At 47.3% G+C, this 25,526-nt stretch overlaps 1 protein-coding gene across 3 annotated transcripts in view; it reads left to right on the top strand.

Annotated features, from left to right (window-relative positions):
- RNF220 (ring finger protein 220) overlaps window positions 1-25,526 on the top strand; it is a 337,388-nt gene that overhangs the window by 186,836 nt on the left and 125,026 nt on the right. For all 3 annotated transcript variants that reach the window (XM_056845154.1, XM_056845153.1, XM_056845155.1), the window contains one exon: window positions 16,154-16,283. In XM_056845154.1, coding sequence (XP_056701132.1) covers window positions 16,154-16,283 — 130 coding nt within the window. The remainder of the gene's footprint in view (window positions 1-16,153; window positions 16,284-25,526) is intronic.

Below are 25,526 nucleotides of genomic sequence, written 5' to 3'. Positions count from 1 at the left end.
TGTTCACTATGAACACAGTCATTCAGCAAAGTTCACTCTTACTAAAAGGACCTGATGTCAGCAGGTTTTAGAGGCATTTGGAATAGTTGGGGCAGAAATAAGTCATGTGACATATGGTAGATAGAGGCTTAACTCTTACTGCCCCTACTAGGTACCGACATTTCTTTACTTGTGTCTCAGTTCCTTGTAAGTCATGTTCATGCTGCAAACCAGGTAACTTCCACATATATTCCCCAAAAGTCTCATAGGTGACTTTCCAAAGCTCAGCACACTGCAAAAGTCATGTGCATTTTCTGCATGAGGCCTAGGCACCACAGAATTCCCAGTTACAGTCCAGACATAGAGAAAGATTTGTGTTTTCTAAGCTCCACACTGGCCCTTTGCCCAGGAATACACTCAGTTACCATTTCTGCCAAACGAATGTGCCACTTCAAAGAACCTGCCTAGACCCCCCCACCAATTAACAACAAATCTCTCCTTTATTAGCCACTAAAATAATATTTCCCATCCTGCGGAGAGAAGCAAGCCAATAGCTTAATCAGAGAGCCAGACAAAGCCAATGGAGAGAGCAATGCAGAGGGTCCGACGTATTGGGAATCCATGCAGGCAATAATAACAAACGGCTGTTGCCTGTTTTCTCCATGCTCAGGCTGAACTACGATGTTGTTCCAGTTTGCCAATGACACTTTCCAAAGCCCTTTATCCTCTCCCAGCTTTCCTCAGCCCCCCCCCACTGTTTCTGTTCTCTCTTGTTGTAGTCGCTGCTGTAATAGAGTCATCAAAGTGCAATAAGCTAAGCACGATCCATTAGCGACGGCTTAGGCATTTGTAGATCTTTTTTAAACAGAAAGAAATCAAAGACATTAATGTTTGCTTATTATGCACTTTAAAGCTTGGCAATGTGATGTGATCAGAGAGGAAGACAGAAATAAGAGAGACGCCCCTTTGGTCTCTCTGCCTGCCCTTCCCCCCCTCCCCTCATTTCGGTCCTCTCTCTGTTCATTAGTGGCCGCAGCTGTGCAGCCGGCCAATTACTTGGAAATAATAAGTACATTTTGCAGTAAATTAAATATTAATTAGTGCTTGGCAGGTTGTTGGTTCTCTCCTTATCCCACACCCTACCCTCTAAAAAAGAATAACTGGAGGGTAATGCCTGAATTTGTCTTGCCTGTGTTGGCATACAGATAACAACAGTGGGGGCAAAACAGATAGAAAATGAGCCTTCCCCACTGTGAGTGTGGGACAGTGGGAACTCTTTTTGTCATATGACTAGGGTATCATGCCTCCAACCATTGAGAGCCAGTGTGGTGTCGTGGTTAAGAGCGGTGGACTCTAATATGGAGAACTGGGTTTGATTCCTCACTCCTCCACATGAGCAGCGGACTCTAGTCTGGAGAACCGGGTTGGTTTGCCCACTCCTCTACATACAGCCTGCTGGGTGACCTTGTGCCAGTCACAGTTCTCTCTGAACTCTCTCAGCCCCACCTACCTCACAAGGTGTCTGTTGTGGGGAGAGGAAGGGAAGGCGATTGTAAGCCGGTTTGAGACTCCTTAAAGGTAGAGAAAATCAGGATGTAAAAACCAACTTTTCTTCTTCGTTGTGTCTTGCTTGCTGTTCAACACGCAGCCTTTGGGGTTTATCTTCCCCACTGAGCTTGAACCCTCCCCATCACAATGGAAGCTTTCCCTATTGCTTTCAGTGGCTACAGCATCCCAGTCCTACCACCATTTCTTTATGATATTGGATGCATGGGCATGTGCAGTATCATTAAAAGAAATATGGCAACTGGCTGTTGGGATCATCAGACTCCTAATACAGCTGGTAGTCCACAGGCGGAGTTGGCCCAACTCACATGTTCTAAGTAGGCTCATGTTTAAAATCGCCCTCAGTAGCAGCTTCAGTGAAATGATATGGTTAGATGGCCATCTGTCAGCAATGCTGATTCTATAACCTTAAGCAGTTGATGAGAGGGAAGGCATCTTGGCCATCTTCTGGACATATAGTAGGGGTCACTGGGGGTGTGGGGTGGAGGTAGTTGTTAATTTCCTGCATTGTGCAGGGGGTTGGACTAGATGACCCTGGTGGTCCCTTCCAACTCTATGATTCTATGACATTGGAATGAAGCACAGTATTTCTCATGAGGTGGTACAAGAGTCTAGGTGGGGCAGTGATGTGGGCAGCAGGAGATCTGACCTTTTCCTCTCATCCCACAGTAAGTTAGACCTACTTTCTTCCATTTCCTTTCCAGGCTTCCTCTACAGAATTTAGTACTTGTTGTCTGAGCCTGGAACTGTCTGTATGATTCCTGGCTTAGCAGAACTTGAGTCTTGGCTTCACTGAGTATCTCCTTTTGTAAAACACTAAGTAAAGTGGGTGGTCCTGCCAGAGTTAAGCATTGTTGATTCTGTTAACTCGGTGGAAAACTAAATTATGTGCTTAAAATTCTTTAATTGAAATCAGTGGGATGTAAGCTCATTTAGCAGGATCCACTGATTCTAACGTCTCTCCTAGTCACCCAGTTGATGATTTCACGCCAATGGAAACACACAGTGCACACAAATAAGCACTGTGATAAAAAGGGGGAGGAAATCTGCAGTGAAGCAGGACTGTCTATGACTCTCGATCCACGTTGGTTCCAATTCAAAAAGTTGAACTATTAGTTTGGATGGAGTGGAGGAAGACTTGTAAGCTAGGAGAGCAGCTTAAATCACAGATACCTTTGAGAAGCCTCCTGTTGTAAAGCACAATTCATGTGATGGTTCAGTTTGCACACTGTTAACAGACCCTTGGATGGACTTGCACATGAAATTATTCACAAGATGGCTATTCCAATTAAAATTCAGTTAGACAGTTTAAAAAAAATATGTACCCAGTTTCACAACATCCAAGTGGATTTAATGTTCTGTCTTGTTTATGTTCAGGTGCCAGTGAAAGCACAGCTGGCCAATGTGAGCTTTCAGATTTGCAGTGTGTATCTTTTGTACTGGCAATCATTTATTTGTGTTTCATCTTGAGCAAGCTTCTCCTTCCCTGCTGAGAAGTGTGTAACACCAGGGGTTCTTTGAAGACCTTTTCCTATAGGGCAGCCACCAGCATCCTCTTTAAACATCTGCCTTTTTTCAAAAGATCGTCTCTGTAGCTGCTGGGATTTGATGTCTGCTATCGTTAAGCCAACATTTGCATGTGTATCTGGCATTTGTGCTCATGAAGATGATATCACTAATGCTTGTGAGTTAAAAAGGTGAGCATGGGTAGTAAAATTAGATGATGGCTTTAAAATACTATCTGCCTGGGATGTGGCTTTATCTTACAATGATATAATTAATTATCATTGTTAACTAGCAAAATTGCCATCAGTATGTGAGAAAGAGGAGGGCTTGCATATTGTAAGGACTCCTGTGGGGACTGATGTGTGAGCTCTAGGAATGGAGACAGCCTGCTCCTTCTAGTATTCCTGTCAGTTTGGGGTAAATCAGTCCTATGAAGAGAGCACAGATTTTGCCCTCACCACAAAAGTGTTTATCATTTTTAATTTCCTCCATAGGAATTAATAGCAGCCATTGACTTGTATGGGAGAAAATGGGGGGAAACTGGGAACACTGCTAGAGCAGACTTCCATGTGGAAGTCTTCATTAGTTTCCCATCTCTGTGATTTGAATCACAGCTTTCTGGATCTTGTTTAACAAAACAAGCAGAAAATACTTCAATAGCAGCTCAGGGAAATGGAGCTACGTTAGAAGAAAAGAGTTCAAGAATGAAAGTATCCAAATGCAACTGCTGTTTCATTCCTGTAGCGATACATTCTCAGAAGTATTCATTTTATTTCAGTAGAGTATCTTTTTAAAGACATTGTGGGTGAATAAGGTGAAAACATTTTGAATGGCCAGAATGCATAGCCAGAATGCATAACCATATGGTAGCATAAGGGCAGAGGAATTCTTGCTGGAGTGCTATAGGATTTAGTAAAATACGTTTAAGAGTAAAGAAAATTGGTTGAGGGGAAATATCTTTTTGCTTTAACTTTCTTTCTTTCTTTCTTTCTTTCTTTCTTTCTTTCTTTCTTTCTTTCTTTCTTTCTTTCTTTCTTTCTTTCTTTCTTTCTTTCTTTCCCCCATGTTGTCTGTTGTTCCCTCTTGTGCTACCCTGCCTGCTTCTGCCTGAGAGTTCTCTAAATTCACGGAGCATTTCCTCAAGGTGAAATGAAGGCGTCTGGTTGTGTTTAGTGGTGCAAGAGGGGGCAGTGTGGCGACGTGGCCTGATCTTGTGATTAAACAAAGGGATTCAGCCAACATGTGTAAAATTAAGTGATCAAGAGTTGATTACAGAGTGCATTGATTGTGTACTGATGGATTAAACGGAGTCGTGCTCAGGATGCGATTTTCCAAGCTGGAGAGAGAGTGCGGGCAATTGACGTGCCAGCCAGAAGGACCTACCTTCTCTTGAGCTCTGCCTTTTCTACATTCTCCAGATAAATCTGCAGAGAGGCCGCTGGAATTATAATCGATTATCCATTTCTCAAAGTCACTTAGGGGCCCTGAGCTACAAGCTAAAGTGCCGGTGCTGTGAAGAAGCATTGGGTATGCGCCGGCATGAGCGGGTGCCGACGCGAGAGGGATATGTGGCGTTGACCCTGCCTGCTGCAAGCTGATGAATCTATTTTCTTGTAGGAAATAGTTTTGACAGTTCAATATCTGTGTTTTCAGTATGTGTGCTTCCCCCTCCTTCTTGTCACAAGTGAGTGGGAAAAGGGAGGGGAATGAGTTGGTAAAGGAATGGACAAGAACTAGTGGAGGACTTCGCCCCATCTCTGCTTCTGGTTATAGGCATCTCATTATATCACCAGTCTAGCAGACTGTCCTCCAAAGCAAGGACATCAGCTTCCTTAGAGGATAACTTAGGGAAAGGAGTTATGAGTGATGCAAGATGGCCTTTCAACGTCTTACCTGTAAAGGGATACAGGAACAATAATGCAGAGTGCCACACCTGACTCATATTTACAGCTTATCTCATCTTAAGAGGAAGATGGAAACTTGCTGAGACTCATATGGTTGGAGCTTGGACCAGTCTGATTTTTCTTTCCGAAGTACCGTACGGAAGGAGCAGAGATTCTCAGAGGTGTACTTCTCTAAGGTGTCCTTTCAGTTTATAAACATAATGAGCTCTTCATGCATCTCTAAATATGGAAATGTAGAACTGTCGCCATCACACAAGTTATAGATTTTTTGTTTTGGCGTGACTGATATGCTTCACGGAGGCTCTTGGTGCTTTTCCTTTCTCAGGAGGTGGCATGGGGCAACACAGCAATTAAGATTCCGTTTTGCTTTCTTGTGGTGATTAGTAGGATGTATGAGTTTCATTCTACTGTACAAATGATTCTACTGAAGAGTTCTGGGTCCTGGGGATGGCTGAGCATTACATCCCTCAGCTGAGAGGCCTGAATCTTTTGGTTCATGTTTTGATCTGGAGGGATCTTCAGATTTGCTGATCAGGTGGTGTTCCCAGCATATCCGTTCCCTTAAGGTTCAACAGTGGACATCGTACAGGACATTTTAGCTTCCGTTTCTTAAGGAAACGGTGGCAAATTTTGCCATCATTTAATACAGTGACACAAATTCACAACCAGGACCAGTGGGCCTTGAGATAGCTTCCTGGTCATAGAGATACTTGAGATTTTGTCAGGTCTTATGTAAACAGGGCACTTTAAGACTGCTAGCAAATAAGTATGAGAATAAATGTTATGCAAGTGAAGAACTTAGTATCAGCTAGCTGACGGCCTGTGAATCACCTTTGTGCATCACATACCTGCCTTTCACAATCTCTCACTCTCTCTGGTGTCGGCCATTCCCAGTCAAACAGTTCAAGTCTGGAGGGATGTGCCTCTCACAAGGAATTACCTAGGGATGGAAATCCATTTCGAAGAAGAAGGAAGAGGAGTTGGTTTTTATACCCCGCTTTTCTCTACTGTAAGGTGTCTCAAAGCCGCTTACAGTCACTTTCCTTCTCCCCCCCCCCCCACAACAGGCATCTTGTGAAGTAGGTGGGTAGGGTTGCCAGGTCCCTCTTTGCCACCGGCAGGAGGTTTTTGGGGCAGAGCCTGAGGAGGACGGGGTTTGGGGAGGGGAGGGACTTCAATGCCAGGTAAGGCTGAGAGAGTTCTGAGAGAACTGCGACTAGCCCTAGGTCACCCAGCAGGCTTTCATGTGGAGGAGTGGGGAATCAAACCCGGTTCTCCAGATTATTGTCCGCCACCCTTAACCACTACACCAGGCTGGCTCACCCCTCACCTTTAAAAAGTTCATTGGCATACACAAAACATTTACAACAGGCAACCACACACATTTGTGAAGGACAGGATGAACAATTGGCTATTGGTTAGGATAGTCCAACAAATGTAGCTGTGTGTCTCAGGAGTCACTAAATCTCTGACAAAAACTGGGAATGATTCATGTATGATAAATCCTTCCAAGATTGCTTTGTTCAGTATACATTTTTCTGTGTTGTGTTGTTGTTTTTCCTGATCTTGACACTCTCAGAGGCAGGATTTTGGGCCTTGCCAGCCATGACTTCATTCTTATGTTCACTCCTTAAGGGGAAACTATATGTAGTTCCAGAATTATTTTTCCCTGGGGACTTTTTTTTAACAGATTGCAGTGGTAGGAGTTGTGATTTAAAGCCATAGTCCCACGAGGACAAGAGGGTCTATTTAACTCTTTCCACTTGTGCCTTCCCCCCCTCTGAACATTGCCTCTCCCAAACTGCTTCCACTGGGGGGAAATTTCAAAATTTCCACAAGCGGTGGCATTTTTCTGCAGGAAAAAGTACGCAAAGAAATAGTTTAATCCCCCCCTCTCCCCTTCACCAGTTTACAACCTCAAGTCACAGCTGGCATAGCTACAATCTATAAAAACAACCTCAGGGGAACTTATCACAGAACTAAATGTACCCTAGCAGCTGTAAAATTAAAACTTTCTATAAGGGAGGTATACTTTTTCATAATATGATCATCTGCCTAATAGAACTTACAAGCTTCAGAGTTCACAGCAGTCGGCAAGAGTAAGTACGGCTGATGGCGAGCGCTCTGGAGCTAGCAGAGGCTAGTTGAAGGTGGAAAGGAATCTTCACCCATGTCTCAACCTCATCAGTTCACCCAGTCCACAGATCCAATGGTCATACCTTGAGTTTTCCTGCATAGTCTTGCTGCAGATTGTATGAATTGTGTGATGTGGAGCTCAGCCAAAGATCCTTGGCAGAATAGAATTTACCATGCAAAAGTTAGTTCCATCTTATCCTACCAGAGAATATTTGTGAAGATCCAGGCTGCCTAAGAAGGAAACACTTTCCAGGGCTTTGCCTTTTTGGTTGCCTGTTGTAAAGTAGTTATCGGCCTGGATAGGCTTTATACTGAAAGGAGCATGTGCAGCAGGGCATTGTGATATGGTTTTTTGCTAAAAGGTCGGTCTAAGTCCAAGAAATCAGCCGGTTTCTGGCTACTTGGAAGTTAAGCTTAGTTTCCCTAAGGACAGACTTCTCCCCAATACACTAGTGGCACTTTTCTTTGAATCTCTGAGTTCAGGATCACAAATAATGAGGTAGCTGGCACAGGAAGTTTTACAATCCTGAAGCTAGGCTGGTTTTGCCTTTCTTTTCGGCTGATGTTCTGGTTGGGCGGCACTTTCCCTCCCGTGCTCACAGGCCAGGTGGACTCAGGAAGGGATGGCTGTGTGTGGCTCTTCCTTTCGGATCTCTGCCGTGGTGTCTTCTTCCTTTTCTTCCTTCTCATCGAGAATTCATTGTCTTGTCAGCTTCTAGTTAGCTGGCGTGCGTGCGAATCATAAATTACACAGCCCGGGCCTCTAGTAGGCTTCAGTACAGACAAAAAAATTGCACTCCATCACTGTGTCGTCCAGCTTTTAGCGGTATTGATCAACGCAGCCCCCCTCCCCCCTTTCATTTTAACCGAGCTGGTTAAGTGCAGTATCTTATTTTGTGCTGGGACAAATGAAAAGAATATTAGCAGGGGTTGAAATATATCTCTTTTTTATCTCTCTGCTACTTTTTTATTGAATCTCTCTGAGTAGGTGGCTTTCCGCAGGATGACAGCCTCCTGACAGGCCCCTCATTAGAGACTAGACAGTAATTGTGATGCATTTCCCTGCACGGCCTTTTCACTTCTTTCCCCCTTCCCCCCTTCCTCCTCTCTCCCTTTCTCCTGATTTGTAAAGTGATTGGATGTACAGACTTGCTCAGTTTCTTAAATTATTGGCCAGCTCAATCCATCTTCCTCTTGCCAAGGATGGGCAACTGTGGGCTCAGAATCAGAAGCACGAGATCCAGTGCCCTATGGCAGAAATCGAGGGTTGGCTATTATTGGAAAACACAGTCTTAGTCTGGTGGGCCGTGGAGTTCATTGCATAAAGCAGAAGTGCACTTTGAGTGCTACCCGTGCTGTGTTACTTGCACTTTTCCTACCTGTTCTAGTGGAGGACAGTGTTGTTTAAGGGTGGCACGAAACAATACATAGGACTGCTGCCAGCAACAGCACCATGTGCGCAACTCCCCACTCCGTAGTCCCATCTAGTGCAACTTACCCTGTCTCCTGACATCATTCTGCTGTGTGATTCTGCACCATCGTAAGTGATATTCGGTGACATGGGATGGGTAAATACACAGTATCATGAGGACTAGACACAGGGTAAATGTACTAGACATTATAGAGGGGAAGTGAGAACTTGAGGCAGGATTCCCATTTTCAGTAGCAGCCCTGTGTTTCTTGTACTGTTTAATTTCACCCTGAACTTCTCTTTATTATTTTTTAATGTTCTTTCAGAGCAACTGGATAAATGTGATTCCTAAAATACTCCAAAGACAGTATGCATGTTCTGATACATGATTCTTCACATTAGCAGTGAGAGTGGCTAATATACCTGAAAAACACTGTTGGCCTTCCTTGCCATACATGGCTTTGTTCATTTGCATTTGCTGTCTAAGATGTATATTTTTGCTGGCACTTGTGGTACAGTGTAATTTAAACTGTGCCGGTTATTCTGTAGAGAGTTTATCTGTGGATTGTATCCTAGGGCAAGGAGTCAGACTTATGACCTTTGTTTCCCTTTCAGACCTTAGATTCTATGATGTCCTCATAGCCAAACAAGGAGTTTGTTGTCAATCAAACATAGTTCTTCACAGTCTAGGTTTGCACTTTCTCCATTGTTTTCTCTCTTGCTTAGAGCTGGGAAAGGTGTACAAAGTGATTAAATGGGATGGAGCATCTTCCCTGTGAGGACTCTTTTAAATTTACATAAAAGATTCCTGTGGAGAGTGCCTGATAAATGGTTTTACAATTATGTGTAACATAAAAATGAAAATGTGAGGGTGAGCCAAAATAATGGAATGTTGAATATCTTACAAAATATTTTACCAAATTGACTCATTATACAAGGGTGACAGAAAAGGCATATTTACGTATATTTGTAAAAATTGATTTTATTTTATAAAATTTTGAAATGATAAATTTAAGGATAATGTACTTGATGAAATTAAAATGGTGGGATCGTTTTACAATACTAAAAAGGAATTTTTGGTGTGGAGAAAGTGGGTACAGCTAACCTGTTCTTGCTCTCTCATTATATAGGAAGTTGAAGTCTCCCAGTGAATTTGTTGGGTAGGAGCTTCCGGGCAGACAAAAGGAAGGACTTCTTCACACAATTAACTAACTTAACAGAATTTGTTGTGCTTCCCCATTCTCGTAGAGTCCAAGGAGAGAAATGAGGGAAAGGAGGTGACCCCCTAATGTAGATAGCTTTAGAAGGCGATTTGACAAATTAATGGAGATCAGGCCTATCAAGAGCTATTAGCCTTGATGGTTAAATGAAACCATCTTTTCATTTCATGCATACTATCTCTGAGAACCAGTTGCTGGGAGACAGCAGTATGGGATGATTGTTTCCTTTATGGCCTGGTTGTGGACATCCTGGTGGCACCTCATTTGCCTGTTTGTGAAACAGGATGCTTAACTAGATGAGTCTGATCCATCAGGCCTGTTTTTATGCTCTTTTGGTTACTTTATTTTGAAATCTGAACACGTTGCTCTTAATTCCCCTATTATTATTGTTGTTGTTGTTGTTGTTAGATTCCTCTTCCCTGCTTTACATCTGATGGGAACTTTAGCTCCCTCACTGGTACCAAACAAGAGATTAGGGAAGAAGTTACGAAGAAGAAGGTACAACAGAGTGTAGATGAAACCCCAGCTGCTGTTGGGGCACTTCGAACAGTACAGGTATCTCACCTGATGCTGGCTGTCCTTTCCGCTCCCAGCTGAGCTCAGGGCACAGGTGGCTTGTCAGGGCCCAGAAGCCTGAATAAGTGCATCAGATCCTTGAAGAAAACACCATGCACATGCCCCTCGCTGTCATTGGTTGGCACAGCCTCACTCCCAGGGAGCAAAACCAGTATTTGATTCTTCCGGAGCTATTGTGGGGCTTTCTTGGTATGATTGTTTTCTGAGCTGGAAGGAAAGGTGGTTTGTCACAGCAGATACCTGCTATCAGTACAGAAATAACAGGCCCATCAAGACGGCAGAATAATCGCCACGGAAACTTCAGGAGTTTGATTACAGGCCCCGAGGCTGTGTCAGCGTTTCCATTATGTTTCTACCGTTAGGCTTCTGTGCAACCTGTCAGGCAACAGGTCTTTGGTACGGGGAGAGGGATGCTCATTTATTCTGGGGCGTTTCAGACTAAATGATTTGGGTGGATTTGTTAGGGCAGATGCATGTTTATGAAATGTGAGAGAGTGTGAAATTGATTCGCTGGGCTGTTTGACTGGAAAACAGCCTTAGTTACTGAAAATTAAGGGTATGTTGTCACAAAACATTGGCTATCAGATTGCTTCTACGCCAAGTGCCTACAAATCCGTTTTCATTCAGAAACACATTGCCCTTGTCCTTTTAGGCTGTGTGTGAACACAGCTGATGGCTCTGTTGAAACCGTGGGTCTTGATGGCTGTGAAAATGCCCCTGGTGCTGTACCAAACACACTAGCTGTACCTGTGCCACTGCTTCCTGGTACAGCTGTGATGTGGCAAGGAGTGGAAAGAACAGCTGCAAGCTATGTAGGGCTAATGATGAGGGAAGGATACACTTTCTCTATAGCCGCACGTACTCAAAGCATGTACTCAAATAATGGTCCTACATTTCAGAATGGATTATCTGGCGGATGCTTCTGCTTAGAACCACATGTCGTGTAAATCGTCTGGGGTAATTGAGCATGGGTATGAAACTGATGTATAATTACTTGGAAGAGAAATGACAATGAAGGAAACAAGCTTACTGTTCAGAGAGGAATTCTTTTTATATGGTTGTTGGTTCCCCAGATTCCCTTGTTTTCTTGACATAACCATGCACTGGGTCATATTCAGCACCTTGACTCTACCTGGAACTCACGATTATTCAGGTGCCTGATAATCCATTTTTATCTGCCATGATGTGTACACCATTTTTGTTCTGCCATGAGGCACTGCTATGACTTCTCTCTCCAATTTCTCGCGAGGAGCTGTTTTGCTGTGGGGGGAATTATAGCATCTACATGATGTTCCTCACTTTGGCAGCAATTTCAGCAGAATGCAGCAATAGGAAAGTTAATAATGCCATTGAGTAGTCAGAAAATGGTGCAGCTACCTACAGCTTCCTTGCCTTTCAAATTACTTCATAATGTTGAAACAACTCCGAAGGCACATTCACACACAGAGGTTACTCCTGGGTAAGCATGACAGCTGTTGAGTTCACATCAATGTGTCCATCGAGACCTTCTAACTACAGGCCACTAGAAGGGAGAAGCTGGTGACTTCTTCCTAGTGCCCAGATCCACTTAGGCCAAGACGTGTGAAAAGACTGTACAGGACTGGTCTTGTGGTTTCTGTGCTGAAAGTTTTTCTCCCCCCCCCCTTTCTGGACAGGAAATATTAAGTTTCAAACACTTAGAATGAAGAATTTCTTTGGAGCCCAGGGGAGTTTGCATTCACAGGAGAGGGACATGCCTGGTCCTTTTCATCTTTGCAGCATTAGCAGGCCACAGGCTGTAGGGGAGAGCACAGCCGTGCCAAGGAGGGTAAACACTGGAGATGAACCCTGCTGAGTTACAAGGGGCCAAAGGGAAAGGAAGGACAGGCAGGGAGGCCAAGCAAATACAAACACAGCTGCCAAAAACAAAGCTTGAAAGGGGCCATTCGGAGGCTGCAGTCTTGGCTGAAATATGGGGGTGGGTGGGATCTCATGGCACAATGGTATTCTCAGACTTGGCACAGGCTGGGCAGCATGGCTAATTGCTTGGCATCACGCTCACAACTGCTGTCTCATTTAACCAAAACCCTCCAACAGGCATGATTTGGGATGAAGCAGCAACTGCCCCCAATGTGTCCTATGTCAAGTCTGTCTGCCTGAACAAGATTGTAATCTTGGGGCTGGTGTCGTCAGGGTTACCCTTCAAATAGCATTGTACTCTTGAAATACAAATTGCATTGTTCTCAAAATGTACTCTTGAAATGGGTCCTGTTTCAAAAAATAACTTTATTGCAAGCTTGTCCTCCAACCACCAGCTCCGTTGCAATCACGAAGTCCATTGAGATTTGTTCATTGTATGGTAAGATACCTTCATGGTCACTGTGTCACAGTGTAGTCTGTTAATTATAACCAGTCTGGTTTTAATAACGCCCCCTGCTAACCATGTGTATCATGCATTTTAATGCTACGTATGATCGGCAAGTGAGGAGGACTTGCTTTCTTTTTGACAAACCTATTGAAAACCCGGCTCATATATTTAGATGTTTTAAAAGTGTGCAGAGCTTTGGTTTGTAAACTTAGCAATTGTCTTTGTTTGGAAAGCCATTTTTTAAGAAATTGCTAAAACCGAGGAAATGAGGAAGAAACTTCCACCAGATTAAAAAAATGGGTGAGAGAGCAATTAAAGCTGAGCGCCACCAAATTAATTGTGCTGGTGGCTCTGGATCACAGCTAGTGGTGATGGACAGAGAAGCAGCTCAAGTGAGCATTACGTATCCCATTGCAATACTGTGGGAAGGGGGACAGTGAGTTGCCGGGTGGAGGGCAGCCTGTTTACCCATCCAAGCATGCAGACCACAGCGGGGATCTAGCAGGATTTCCCGTTTGCTCAAAGGCTGGCTGTTTGTTTTAAGAGGGAGGACTCAGACACCAGCATTGTTGAACTGATGGGGCTATGGTTATAAATAGAAGGCAGTGGGGGACCTTCTGGGCTTATTTTGGACCTTGACCACACAAAAGTGGAAAAGGTCCAAGAGGAAGTTGGGATTGCTCACCCTCCCAGGCAAAGTGGGAGGATTGTTTAGGTCTGGCTGTTATTGAAAAGCAACATCGTTTAGTACACAAGGAAATAGGAGAGAGCTCTGCAGGACAGCCTTCTTGTAATCATAGAGTTGGAAGGAACCACCAGGGTCATCTAGTCCAACCCCCTTCACAATGCAGGAAATTCACAACTACCTCTCCCCCACACCCCCAGTGACCCCTACTCCAAGCCCAGAAGATGGCCAAGATGCCCTCCCTCTCATGCCTAAGGTCATGGAATCAGCATTGCTGACAGATGGCCATCTAGCCTCTGCTTAAAAACCTCCAGGGAAGGAGCACTTACCACCTCCCGAGGAAGCCTGTTCCACTGAGGAACCGCTCTAACTGTTAGAAAATCCTTCCTAATGTGTAGACGGAAACTCTTTTGATTTAATAAATCCTTTTCATTTCATAAGTCCTTGAGATCTATGGCATGTAGTTCAGGGATTGCAGCAGGTGGGTGAGGGGTTCCAGGTTTCTTTTTATTTGTTTGTTTGGAAGGGGGTTAACACGTTGCAAGAGAAAACTGGGGACATTCGGCTTTTTTCTGCAACCTGGTAAAGGTGCCCATTACCACTTCTTCCACAGGACTCTATTAAATGAAATGTTGTTTACAACTTTTGGGTGGGTTGCAGTGAGGGAGAAGCTGAGAACCAGGACTCTCAGTTCTCTCACTGTGTATAGAGGAATGAAATCCTAATTCTCCAAAGGAATACTCTGGTAGGTGTATTATATAGTGAGGTTGCTGGAGAATGGCAGCTCTCTTGAAGCGTTGCTTCATGCATAGTTTGAAGGACAAGCCAAGGTAATTTCCAAACTTATTCCAGCCCTCACCCTTCCTCTTGTGAGAATATCTCCCCCTGCATCTCTTGTAGCCCCAGCAAAGTGCTTGTGCCAACATTGGTATCCTCCGGGAATGTCTGTTCCTTTCAAGGAGATTAATTTAACTGGGCTGCACTTTTTGCTTGGGCCATAAAGTGGCACCTTTTGGCTTTTGATTGGAAGGCCACATTGCACACAGCCTGCTTTATGGCGCATTACTGCCTCTCGCCTGGATTTAACCAATTTGATCCATGTCTAATACATAAATAAATAATCCGGGAGGAGGGCCTCACATTTAGATGACAATGGGAAACTATAAAGCATTCTTCCCTTCGTGGCTGCCATCAGATTTGAGTGTGCAACGCCCTCTGACGACCAGAGCAGCTAACACAGCTGTGGAGCTGCTGCTCAAAGCTGCGTGGCTGTCTCCAGTTTACAACAACTTGGTTGTTTGCTTCAGAGTTTTATTTTATATTAGCAGGGTGCTGTATATTCTAATGCAGCGAACAATAACATCTCTGAGCAGGGAAAGGAATTGGCTCTGGAACGAGCCCTAAACATAGCAGTCTATGCCTGCTGTTCTCCAAAATTCAAGTGTGCTGTTTGTATACCAAAGGAGTGTGTTCTGAGATGATTCAGAGTGCTACAGAATTCACTACCCTATTGTTTCAGGGGCTCTCAGCATCTGTCTCAGAGAAGAAGAAAAACAAGATGGGGACAGATATTTTCTAGAAGCAATTCATCATGCCTCTGCTTAGAGACCCTCAGAATAAGTTGGGTCTATAGAACCTCCTATATTTTTCTTAGGCTTTTAGTATCTCTCCTGACTAGCATCACCTCCAACAGTTGTCTTTGTCTTGTAGTGCAGGAACTCTTCTCCCCCTCGCCCCCGCCATACACCATCAGCTTTCTTGGGGAGAGTGGGTTCCCTGCTGGAAGTGGGAGGGGCTGTGGCTCAGTGGGAGAGCATCTGCTTGGCATGCAAAAGGTCCCAGGTTCAATCCCCAGCATCTCCAGTTAAAGGGACTAGGCAAGCAGGTGATGTGAAAGACTTCAGCCTGAGACCCTGGAGAGCTGCTGCCAGTCTGAGTAGACAATATTGACTTAGATGGACCAAGGGTCTGATTCAGTATAAGGCAGCTTTATGTGTTATGTGTTCATGTGTGTATTGGAAGCATTAGAAGCCTGATGGGATGGGGGCACAAGAAGGCAAAGGGGAGCTTTCAGAGTGGTTCCATGCCGTAAGCACATGTTTGGAGAATTGGATAACTCACTGAAGGTTGTGGGGTCGGGGGTGGGGGGAAGGCTGTGCTGGGCAGGAAGAAGAAAGAAAAAGCAAGGTAAGGGATAGCTTTTGCAAGGAGTGAGTTCGCTGAACTTTCCTGCTCTAAAAAGGAATCCTCTTTACTGCTGACTGACTGTGCCTCATTGTCTCAGTACTCCTCTCAGCATCCTTGCAAAGACAGGCAGGAGGTGTGGTGCCCTTTCTCTTGACACATACACACTAGCAGCAAGCCCTTCCAGAAGGCAGCAATAAAACGACATCCCTATCTGAGTTTGTGGCTCAGCTGGTGGATCCCTGCCATTGACCTGAGGGTTCTGACCCATGGGGTTGAAGACCCCTTGTTTAGCAGACTAATACTGAGTAAAATGTATTGATATAGTCATGTTGCTCATTCAAGTCTACTTCATGTGTTGTGTTTCATATTAACACAGAGCTCTTTCGAGGAAATTATATCCATATAGGAAAATTATCTTCTGTGGATTGGACCTTTGTGGTTTGTGGGGTTTCTGTATTGATTATTGGACCTTTAAGGGGCCACAAACCATCTGCTACTGGGCTAGGTATTTCATTCAAGCTATTGGAGCTGTGGGTTATTTTTTTATTATTTTAAGCACCAAGAGCGGCAGGGAGCTACAAATGGATTAATCTGATGCTGCCTGAGACTCAACAATATCCCCGTGTTCCCTTACAGGCAAAAAGAAGGCAACGCTTTTTGACAGCCAGGCTCCCATCTGTCCCATTTGTCAGGTCTTGCTTCGTCCAGGTGAACTGCAAGAGCATATGGAGCAGGAGCTGGAGAAGTTAACGCAGCTCAACATCAGGTAAGGACAGGCAAGCTGCTCACTAACTCATGTCCTGCCACAAGCATCAGTGTGTAGCCACCCCAAGAACCATCCAACCTGGGGCCCTTCCCCTGACAGCCAGCTGGACTTGGACTACCCAACTGAGCAACATATAAAATGCATCTTCTATCCCCTGATGAAGAGTGGAAACACTTGGGTTAGGACAGTGGTTCCCAAACTTTTCTGGCCACTGCCACCTTGGTTCCACAAACTCAACCCCAGTGCCCCCTGCCCTATCCAACAACACAGTTGAAGCGGCCCAACTCTACCACCCCCCTGCTACCCCCTTGCCTCTTAGTGCCCCACTAGGTAATCCCAGGGGATGGGACTGCCCACTTTGGGAACCGCTGGATTAGGACTTGTTTTCTCCATTCATTAAAATGCCTGAGTATTCTCTTGAAACATCTGTTTTCAGTCCCATGAATCAACCAACCTTGGGCCTTTTCCTCTCCAGCCTAGTCCTGCCAGCATTGGTTTCCAGGGGTTGTACAGAGAGGGTGAGTGAGGCCACTGAATTGCAGTAAAGATCCACTGGGATTCCTGCATGCATTTTAGGCCCAAACTAAATGCCATGGAGGGGATGCCTGCATCCGGGAGTATGCATCCAGTCATATCTAAAGCAGGAGTGTGGGGTGTATTTAAAAAAAAATTAAGTATGTGGGCAAGAGGGGCTAAACACTGCCACCTTTGACTGCTTTATCTTGGTGCAATCAGGTGATTCCAGCATTTCTCTGCTACCTCAGCTGGCATCAGACCTGACCTGAAACAAAAATCTTTCTAGTGGAACAATCTTCCTTGGGTTGTGGTGGGCTCTCCTTCTTTGGAGGTTTTTAAGCAGAGGCTAGATGACTATCTGACAGCATTGCTGATTCCGTGAACTGACCGTGCAGATCATGAGAGGGAGGGCAGGAAGGGTTGCGTCAGTATTTGGCTCTTGTGGCCCTTTCTTACATGCCCAGGGTAATGCCAATCACCACTTTGGGGACAGGAAGCAATTTTCCTCCAGGCCAGGTTGGCCAGGGATCCTGGAGGGGTTCTTTTTTGGTTGTTTTTTTTGCCATTTTCTGGTCATGGAGTAGGGGTCACTGGGGGTGTGGGGGGAGAGGTAGTTGTGAATTTCCTGCATTGTACAGGGGGTTGGACTAGATGACCCTGGGTGTCCCTTCCTACTCCATGTTTCTATGATTCTGTGATTCTTTGACAGAGTGCAGTGGGATAAGGAGTCGAGGGTAGGGTTTAGCTACTCTTGCCTGTACACTCATTTTGTTTAAAAATAAACCCTCCCCATTTTAGGCATAAGAATACATATGGATACCTGTCACATCTGTTGTCCAGCTCTTAAGTTCCTTAGCAGGTTAGGCTTTGTGGGGAGGGTGGGGATTGGAAAGTTGGAAATCCTTTGTTTGTCCTTCTCATCTCTTTCTTTTAACTGCCTTCCACTGCAGAATAAATATCAAGGGATATTATCCATCAGGAAAACAGCATTGCTGGATAAGGGTGGGGAGATAATAGTTTCCCACTCACCTTTTTCTTGCATGCTACCTATTTTAAAAGTACTCTTTTCTGAAGCCTTCCACCATACCAGTGCGGCAGAGAAGAGGTTAAGAATGTGGACACAAAGGTAGAGTTCAACAGCCCACCTCCCATGAGGCTGCCATCTTCCCTGAGGCTGCCTCTCAGTTGCCTGCTGCTTTCACCAGCACAGCAAAAGTCCTGTGTTTTAAAAAAAAAAATTAATTGCATTTTAACTGCTAGCAGTTATTTAGGAAATCGCTGCAGCCAAGGGTTGGCAGATCCCTGGCCTTCCCTTAATAAAACTACAGCCTGGGAGAGAGCGTGTTTATTTCAATTATTAATGAATTCCCCGGTCATTAAAAGGTGAAGAAAAGGATCAGGCTGCCGTTGGCAGTAAGGTGATGTCATCAGGTGGCTGGGAACAGCAGGAAGCAGGGAACAACTGGGCCGGGGACTGGCCGGCACCTGAAAAGACCACCCCCAAGGTTGGAAAGAGAGCCCAGCTTAGCCTGGGGCCTTTTCTCAATGTAACAGGGGTTCTTATTGGACGCAGGTGTAGAGACAGAGTTGCGCAGGATAAAGAGGGGTCTCCTGAATCCGAGCCGGACCAAGACCTCCCAGGTGCATTGCCCGTGTGGTATCCAGTACGGAGCCAGAATCGGCTACTTCTCAGTTGGGAGGGAAGGAGGAAGAAAGGGAACAGCCAAGCCATTTATCCCACACGGCACCCAGTTCCCTCGTGTGCATAATTTATGGTGTAATTTGGGCTGCATCCAACTTAATAAAGGGCCACTGCAAATTAACGAACAGGTTTAAATGAACAGAAGCAATTAGTGCTCGGAGGAGCCCGTGGAAAGAGCCAGGCTAGTCTTGGAGTGGAGCAGGCCGAGAGCAGCCTGTGGCTGGTGTGAGGCGGGGTAGCGGGTGGGGGGAGGGAAGGTGGCATTTAATGGGAAAGGAAAGGAAACGCTAAATCATAAAGGCTGACAAGGGCCATTGTGGGCCAGCTGACAAATGAAAAAGAATGGCATTATTCCTTTAAATAACCACAGCAGTTAAAGGGGGAGGCAGCTTACTCCTGGCCCTCGCCCGCTCTGGCTGCATGCATGGGGAAGAGCAATAGCAGGGTCTTTATTAATTATTAACTAATGACTCTTACCGTGCTGTGATAGATAATGCTTGGTCTCCTCCACAGAGCAGGCCCTAGGGGCTAATCTCCAGCCTGCTTGCACATCCTGCCCCACACTGGCATGGGAACACGCCAGTCTAAAGGTCAGGCTGCTTTTGTGCCTCACAGGAAGTGAGATTCAGGGCATCCTTCCACGGAACGCCATATTATAAAAGTGATATCTTACCCTGAACTTACTCATATTGAACGTGAACTTCACCGGGGTAGAGAAGCTTTTTGGAAACCAAGAGGTACTCCTCACCCTTCTGGTATGTGATTCTCTCCACAGAAAGAACTTAGAAGCCAAAAGCCATACATAATGAGAAAGGGAAACTAATAACAATCCTCAAATAAGCCAATAAACTTGAAAATAAAATTTAGTACCATAAAATGTGACAGGCTAGAGTACAGGAGCCCAGCGCAGCTCCCTGCCAAACTCCAGTCATTATCAAAATGGCCCAGCAGCTGTTACTTATCAGTATGATATGGGAAAATCATCCTAGGGAGAGGGAGAACCTTGCTTGCCAAGGGGAAGGATCTTTTTTTTAAAAAGATGTTCCCAGTCACAAATTCTTGCATTCAGTATTAAATAATGGGTTAAGGGAAAGGACCTCTCTTACGCTCGGGGATGAGAAAAGTAGCCTTTCTTAGTCATGGCCACACAAAGATTGCCCCAACCCGCATTGCCTTTGCAGCAGGGCAGCAGAGTGAACATTGTGCCTTACAGTAATTTGGACGCTGCTCAGAAGCACTTAAGTCCCATGTTCATCAGGACACTGCAAACAGGAAAAGCACCAGTTGCTTTATCGTACGTGGCCTCTGAAGGCTTGTGTGAGAGATCCCCCTCTCTGAGTTTGCTTCTCCAAATCAGTTGCTCAGACGTTGATACAGAAACAATCGATTTATTGAAGCCTTCAGGAGATGAGACAGGCACAGGTAGAAAGTTGCAAGTGAGGGGCTATACGGGTTTACAGAATATATTGACTCCAGGGCACTGGGGCACTGGGGTTCACACTTATTGTTATGGGAAGTTACAAGCTTGGCATAATACAAAACATCAGACAGATCCCAGGAAGTCTGGGCGGCTATCACACTTCCAAGGCCGCATCGGCCTGAGGGAGTACTGGCAGGAAGAACAGCGGGGGGGGGGAAGATACATGGGCCATCAGGCCTGGCGCCTGAGACCAGAAGGTGTGAACTGCTTTTACGAGTTCACTGATAACACAGCAGGTGATGGAAAGCAGAGACACAAAGACAGAGACCCTCACATTCTGCCCCCCTTAAGGCCCCCCCCCGGGGTCCCCGAGAGGACGAGGCTTATCGGGATAAGCAAGGTGGAATTCCCGGACTAAGCGAGGAGCCGCCATGTGGGGTGCGGCCACCCATTCGTCATGAGCGGAGCCAAGGTTTTTCCAGCGAACAAAGTAAAACAGTTTCCCTTTCTTCCATTTGGAGTCTAAAACCTTGGATATTTCCAAATGGGTGTCCCCTCCTACTACGGTAGGAATCTCGTGTGCGGGAGGGGGGTGGAACTGGGGGGCTGCCACATAGGGTTTGAGGAGGCTTATATGAAAGACTGGATGGACTCCTTTCAGAGTTTTTGGGAGGTCCAGTTCCACAGTAACCTCGTTGATTACTCTGGTAATGGGGAAAGGTCCCACATAACGGTCGCTCAGTTTTTTGCAGGGGCGAAGAGAGCGGAGGTTTTTGGTGGACAGATAGACTTGCTCCCCCACCTTGAGTTCCCATCCCGGAGACCGGTGTTTGTCTGCTTGTTCCTTGTACTTGCTTTTTGCCCTTTCCAGATTTTTGAGCAACCATGGCCAGGTGGATTTAACCACCTGAATCCACTCCTGAAGGTCAGGGGTAGACTGGAGCTCTGGCGAGACGGGGGCAGAACCGAAAGGGCCGAAATCCGTCCCGTATATAACTTGGAAGGGACTAAAGCCGGTAGAGGAATGAGGCGCATTGTTATACGCATATTCGGCAAATGGCAGCAGGTCGACCCAGTCGTCCTGGTGGAAATTTACATAGCAACGCAAATAACATTCTACCACCGCATTTACTCGTTCTGTTTGACCATCCGTTTGGGGGTGATAGGCGGAAGAAAGGCCCTGCTCTTCCACTCCCATTAACTTTAGGAAGGCCCGCCAGAATTTGGCAACAAACTGGACCCCCCGGTCGGAGAGGACCTTCCTCGGGATCGAGTGTAGCCTGAGGACGTGTGTGATGAACAGTTTAGCTAAGCCCTGGGCTGAAGGAAGGCCTGCACATGGAACGAAGTGAACCTGTTTGGAAAAGAGGTCTGTGATAACCCAAAGAACCGTTTTTCCCCGACTCGGAGGTAGGTCGGTGATAAAATCCATGGCGATGACTTCCCAGGGACGGGAGGGGCTCTCAAGCGGTTTGAGAAGCCCTGGGGGTTTTCCCATCCGTTTCTTGGCTGTGGCGCAGGTGGGGCAGCTGCGCACATACAACTCTACATCAGATCTCATACCGGGCCACCAGAATTGTCTTCGAACCAGGTGAAGCGTTTTTATGAAACCAAAATGACCCGCTAGCCTGGCACCATGTACAAGTCCCAATACTTCCTTGCGAAGAGAGGAGGGGACGTACAGTTTCCCCCCTTGCACCCACCAAGTGTTGGTACGTTCCAGACCAGTGGGGAGGAGATGATGCTCCTCCTCCTGCAAGGAGGCGTCCCGGAGTCGCTGTTGGAAGGCTTCCGGGATGCCTTTGAGTGTAGGGGGGGTCTCCGGTGGTCGGGCTTGGGACCGGGTGGTGACGGCTAAGCTAGGAACTTCCCCTCGCTGCTCGGGAGTGAACAGGGAGTCGACTGGGCGATCGAAATCGTTGCGATACTGGGGAAGTCGTGACAAAGCGTCGGCTAGGGCATTTTCTTTGCCAGGGACATGTCTGAGAGTGAACCGGAATTTAGCGAAAAATTGGGCCCACCGAACCTGTTTGGCATTGAGTTTTCTAGCCCCCTTGAGGGCCTCAAGATTCTTGTGATCGGTACACACTTCGAATGGCAGTTCGGCCCCTTCCAAGAAGTGTCGCCATATGGTAAGGGCATGTTTGACCGCTGCTGCCTCCTTCTCCCAAATGGCCCAGTTGATTTCAGACTGGGAAAACTTCTTGGAGAAGTAGGCGCATGGTCTCAACCTTCCCCCCTCATCCCTCTGCAATAGGGCCCCGCCCATGGCTACATCCGAGGCATCCACTTGCACCACAAAAGGCTTGGTGCAATCTGGGTGAGCCAAAACGGGTTCGGATGAAAAAAGTAGCTTCAAACGTTCAAAAGCTAGCTGGCACTGGGGGGACCATTGCAAACGGGCTGAGGGAAGCGCGGCGCTAGCCCCCTTGTCCTTGGTACGCAACAGGGCAGTGAGGGGAAGCGCAACTTGGGCAAAGTTAGGAATGAAGTTCCGGTAAAAATTGGCAAACCCCAAAAACTGCTGAAGTTGGCGGCGGGTAGTGGGGGGTTCCCAGTCCCGCACTGCCTGGACCTTGGCGGGGTCCATTTCCAACCCTTGGTGGGAGATCACATACCCCAGAAATGTAATGGAGGATTGGTGGAATTCACATTTGGACACCTTAGCATACAGTTTGTGCTCCCGCAGCCGCTGGAGCACCTCTCGCACTAGGCGCACATGGTCTTCCATGGTTTCAGAGTAAATAAGGATGTCATCGAGAAATACCACCACCCCCCGAAACAGCAAATCATGCAAAACCTCATTAATTAATTGCATAAAGACACTCGGAGCCCCCGAAAGTCCGAACGGCATGACTAGGTACTCAAACATCCCAAAACAACTGGAAAAGGCCGTTTTGGGTTCGTCTCCTTCTTTGATGCGAATGCGGTGGTAGGCTTCTACCAAGTCCAGTTTGGTGAAGATTCGGCCCTCCTTTAATTGTGCTAGAAGGTCAGGAATAAGAGGGAGGGGGTAAGCATTAGACTGGGTGACTGCGTTCAGTCTGCGAAAGTCAATACACAGTCTTAAATCTCCCGTCTTTTTCTTTACAAAGAAAGCTGGGGCTGAATAAGGAGCCTTGGAGGGGCGTATGAAACCCCTCGCCAGATTGACATCCAGATAGTCTCGCAACACTGTCTTTTCACTAGGGCTCATGGGGTAAACCTTTCCCTTAGACAGTTTGCCTTCCCCTACAATCTCGATGGCACAGTCCGTTTCTCTGTGGGGAGGCAGTTCGTCGCACTCTCTAACATCAAAAACATCAGTAAATTGCGAGTACTCAGAGGGTAATTGAGGAGAGACTGGGGCGGGGGACCCTACCAGTGCGGCGGCTGGAGTCCTGAGTACCCGTTCCTTGTCATGCAACCCACAGGGGTTTTCGGGGAAGGAAAGCACCCGTTTAACCCAATCAATGGAGGGATTGTGCCCCCTTAACCAGTTCATCCCTAACACCACAGGGGTTACAATAGGGGCGATAGTGAAATACAACCGTTCCCAATGTTCCCCCACGGACATAATCACGGCTGCAGTTCTGTGGGTCACCGGGCCCCGTTTAAAGTCACTCCCGTCCATTTGGGAAAAACGGAGGGGTCCCGGAAGCCGCTTGCGCCGGACACCCAACTTCTTGGCAGTTTCCTCATTTATCATGGTGCGGGCACACCCCGAGTCGACCAACGCGGGGACCTCTAACGGGGGGCCCCCTTTGGGTAGGGACAGATGGACACGCACAAATACATTGTCCTCTTGGGCGCTTACCATCGGTGGAGCTCCTTGCACAACGATAGGGACGGTCTGCTGCGGAGCCCCCTCTACAGCAGACCGACGGCGTTTTTTGCCGGCTGTTCCCACTCTTCCTCCTCGCTGGAAGAGGGGGACGGGGTAGTGGCCTCCGGGGAGCCGTCCGAATCAAAGACGGTATTTGTAATCCGGGACCCCGATGGGACCGTAGAGTCGGATGCCCCATCCTGGGGACGTGCGTGGAGAGCGGAGGGTGCGCCGGAGCGCCGGCTCAGTGGTCCACTTCTGCGGCGAGGCTGGCTGTCGGCGGCCGGTTTCGTCGGCTCGGCCTGGGTTTGGCGGGGAGGGGTCGGACGGCCTGAGCGAGAGGGGCATTGCGATGCAAAGTGACCCTTTCCCCCGCAGATCAGGCAGACGCCGGCCTCGAACCGCTTGCGGCGTTCCGCGGCCGAGAGGACCCCGCCACCCCCTTGCCGGAGTTCCCGGCCACGGTCACCCCGGGGCCTGGGGTCTCGCCCAATCCGTTGCTTGGACAAGTTCAGGAGTTGTTTGCGATTCTCGATGTCAGCAGCATGGCGAACCCAACCTTCCACATCCGGGGGGTTCCCTTGCATGAAGGCCCAATGTTGGAGGTCTGGGTTGAGACCCTCCCTGAAACATTGTACCAAGGTAGCCTCACTCCAGTCCAGAATTCGGCTAGCCAGTGACTGGAACTCACTTGCATACTGCGCCACCGACTTAGTCCCTTGGCGCAGTTGCATCAGGGAGGCTTTAGCCCGCTCACCTAGAGTCGGGTCCTCAAAACGGTTTCGGAGTGCTACCATGAACTCGTCCAGGGTTCGCAGCACCGGCGAGCGGAGTTCATACTGCAACACCATCCAGGCAGCCGCCTCCCCTTGCAGTAAGGAAGCCACGTACTGCACCCGGGACTCCTCAGAAACGAAGGTTCGGCCTTGTTCCCGCATAAAAATGTCTACTTGGACCATAAAAAAGGTCAACTGGTCTCCCGACCCGTCATACGTGACTTTCAGGTCCCGACGGGCCGGGGGGGCAGGGGTTGCGGGCGGAACTACTGGCGCCCCGTCTGGGGGAGCACCGGCTGGAGGTTGCAATTTCAGCGCATCTAGGGTCGTGGCCATCTCACCCATTACGCGTTGCATGATCTCCATCTGCTCCTGCATAGCCCGGCGGTCTTCCTGCCACTGTTTTCGTTCTTCCTCCATGAGGGCCTCTTTGCGGGCCGGTTCCCCTTCGAGTCCCGTGCTGGGGAAGGCCAACCGGCGATCCTTCGCCGCAGTCCGCGAGAGCGACCAGCCCTTGGGAGAGTCCAGCCAATAAGTGAGCCCCCGGGGACGTCCGTCCCGATCTTGGTCGGGGGCGCGACCCTTCGGTTTCTTTGGTTTGGCTCCCTCCTCTTTAGGGTCCGGCTTCTCCGGCTCGTCCGGTTCCTTGGGGGCATCGGGGTTAGGGGTGGTGTCCTCGTCGGCTGACATTCTGTCCAAAGCGGTACAGCTGCAGTCCGAGAGGCAAGGACTTGCAACTTAATGTGAGAGATCCCCCTCTCTGAGTTTGCTTCTCCAAATCAGTTGCTCAGACGTTGATACAGAAACAATCGATTTATTGAAGCCTTCAGGAGATGAGACAGGCACAGGTAGAAAGTTGCAAGTGAGGGGCTATACGGGTTTACAGAATATATTGACTCCAGGGCACTGGGGCACTGGGGTTCACACTTATTGTTATGGGAAGTTACAAGCTTGGCATAATACAAAACATCAGACAGATCCCAGGAAGTCTGGGCGGCTATCACACTTCCAAGGCCGCATCGGC

The sequence above is a fragment of the Euleptes europaea genome, chromosome 2 (assembly GCF_029931775.1).
Source record: "Euleptes europaea isolate rEulEur1 chromosome 2, rEulEur1.hap1, whole genome shotgun sequence".
Lineage (NCBI taxonomy): Eukaryota > Metazoa > Chordata > Lepidosauria > Squamata > Sphaerodactylidae > Euleptes > Euleptes europaea.
The sequence above is the reverse complement of the archived record's forward strand: the minus strand, read 5'-3'. Positions and strand labels throughout refer to the sequence as shown.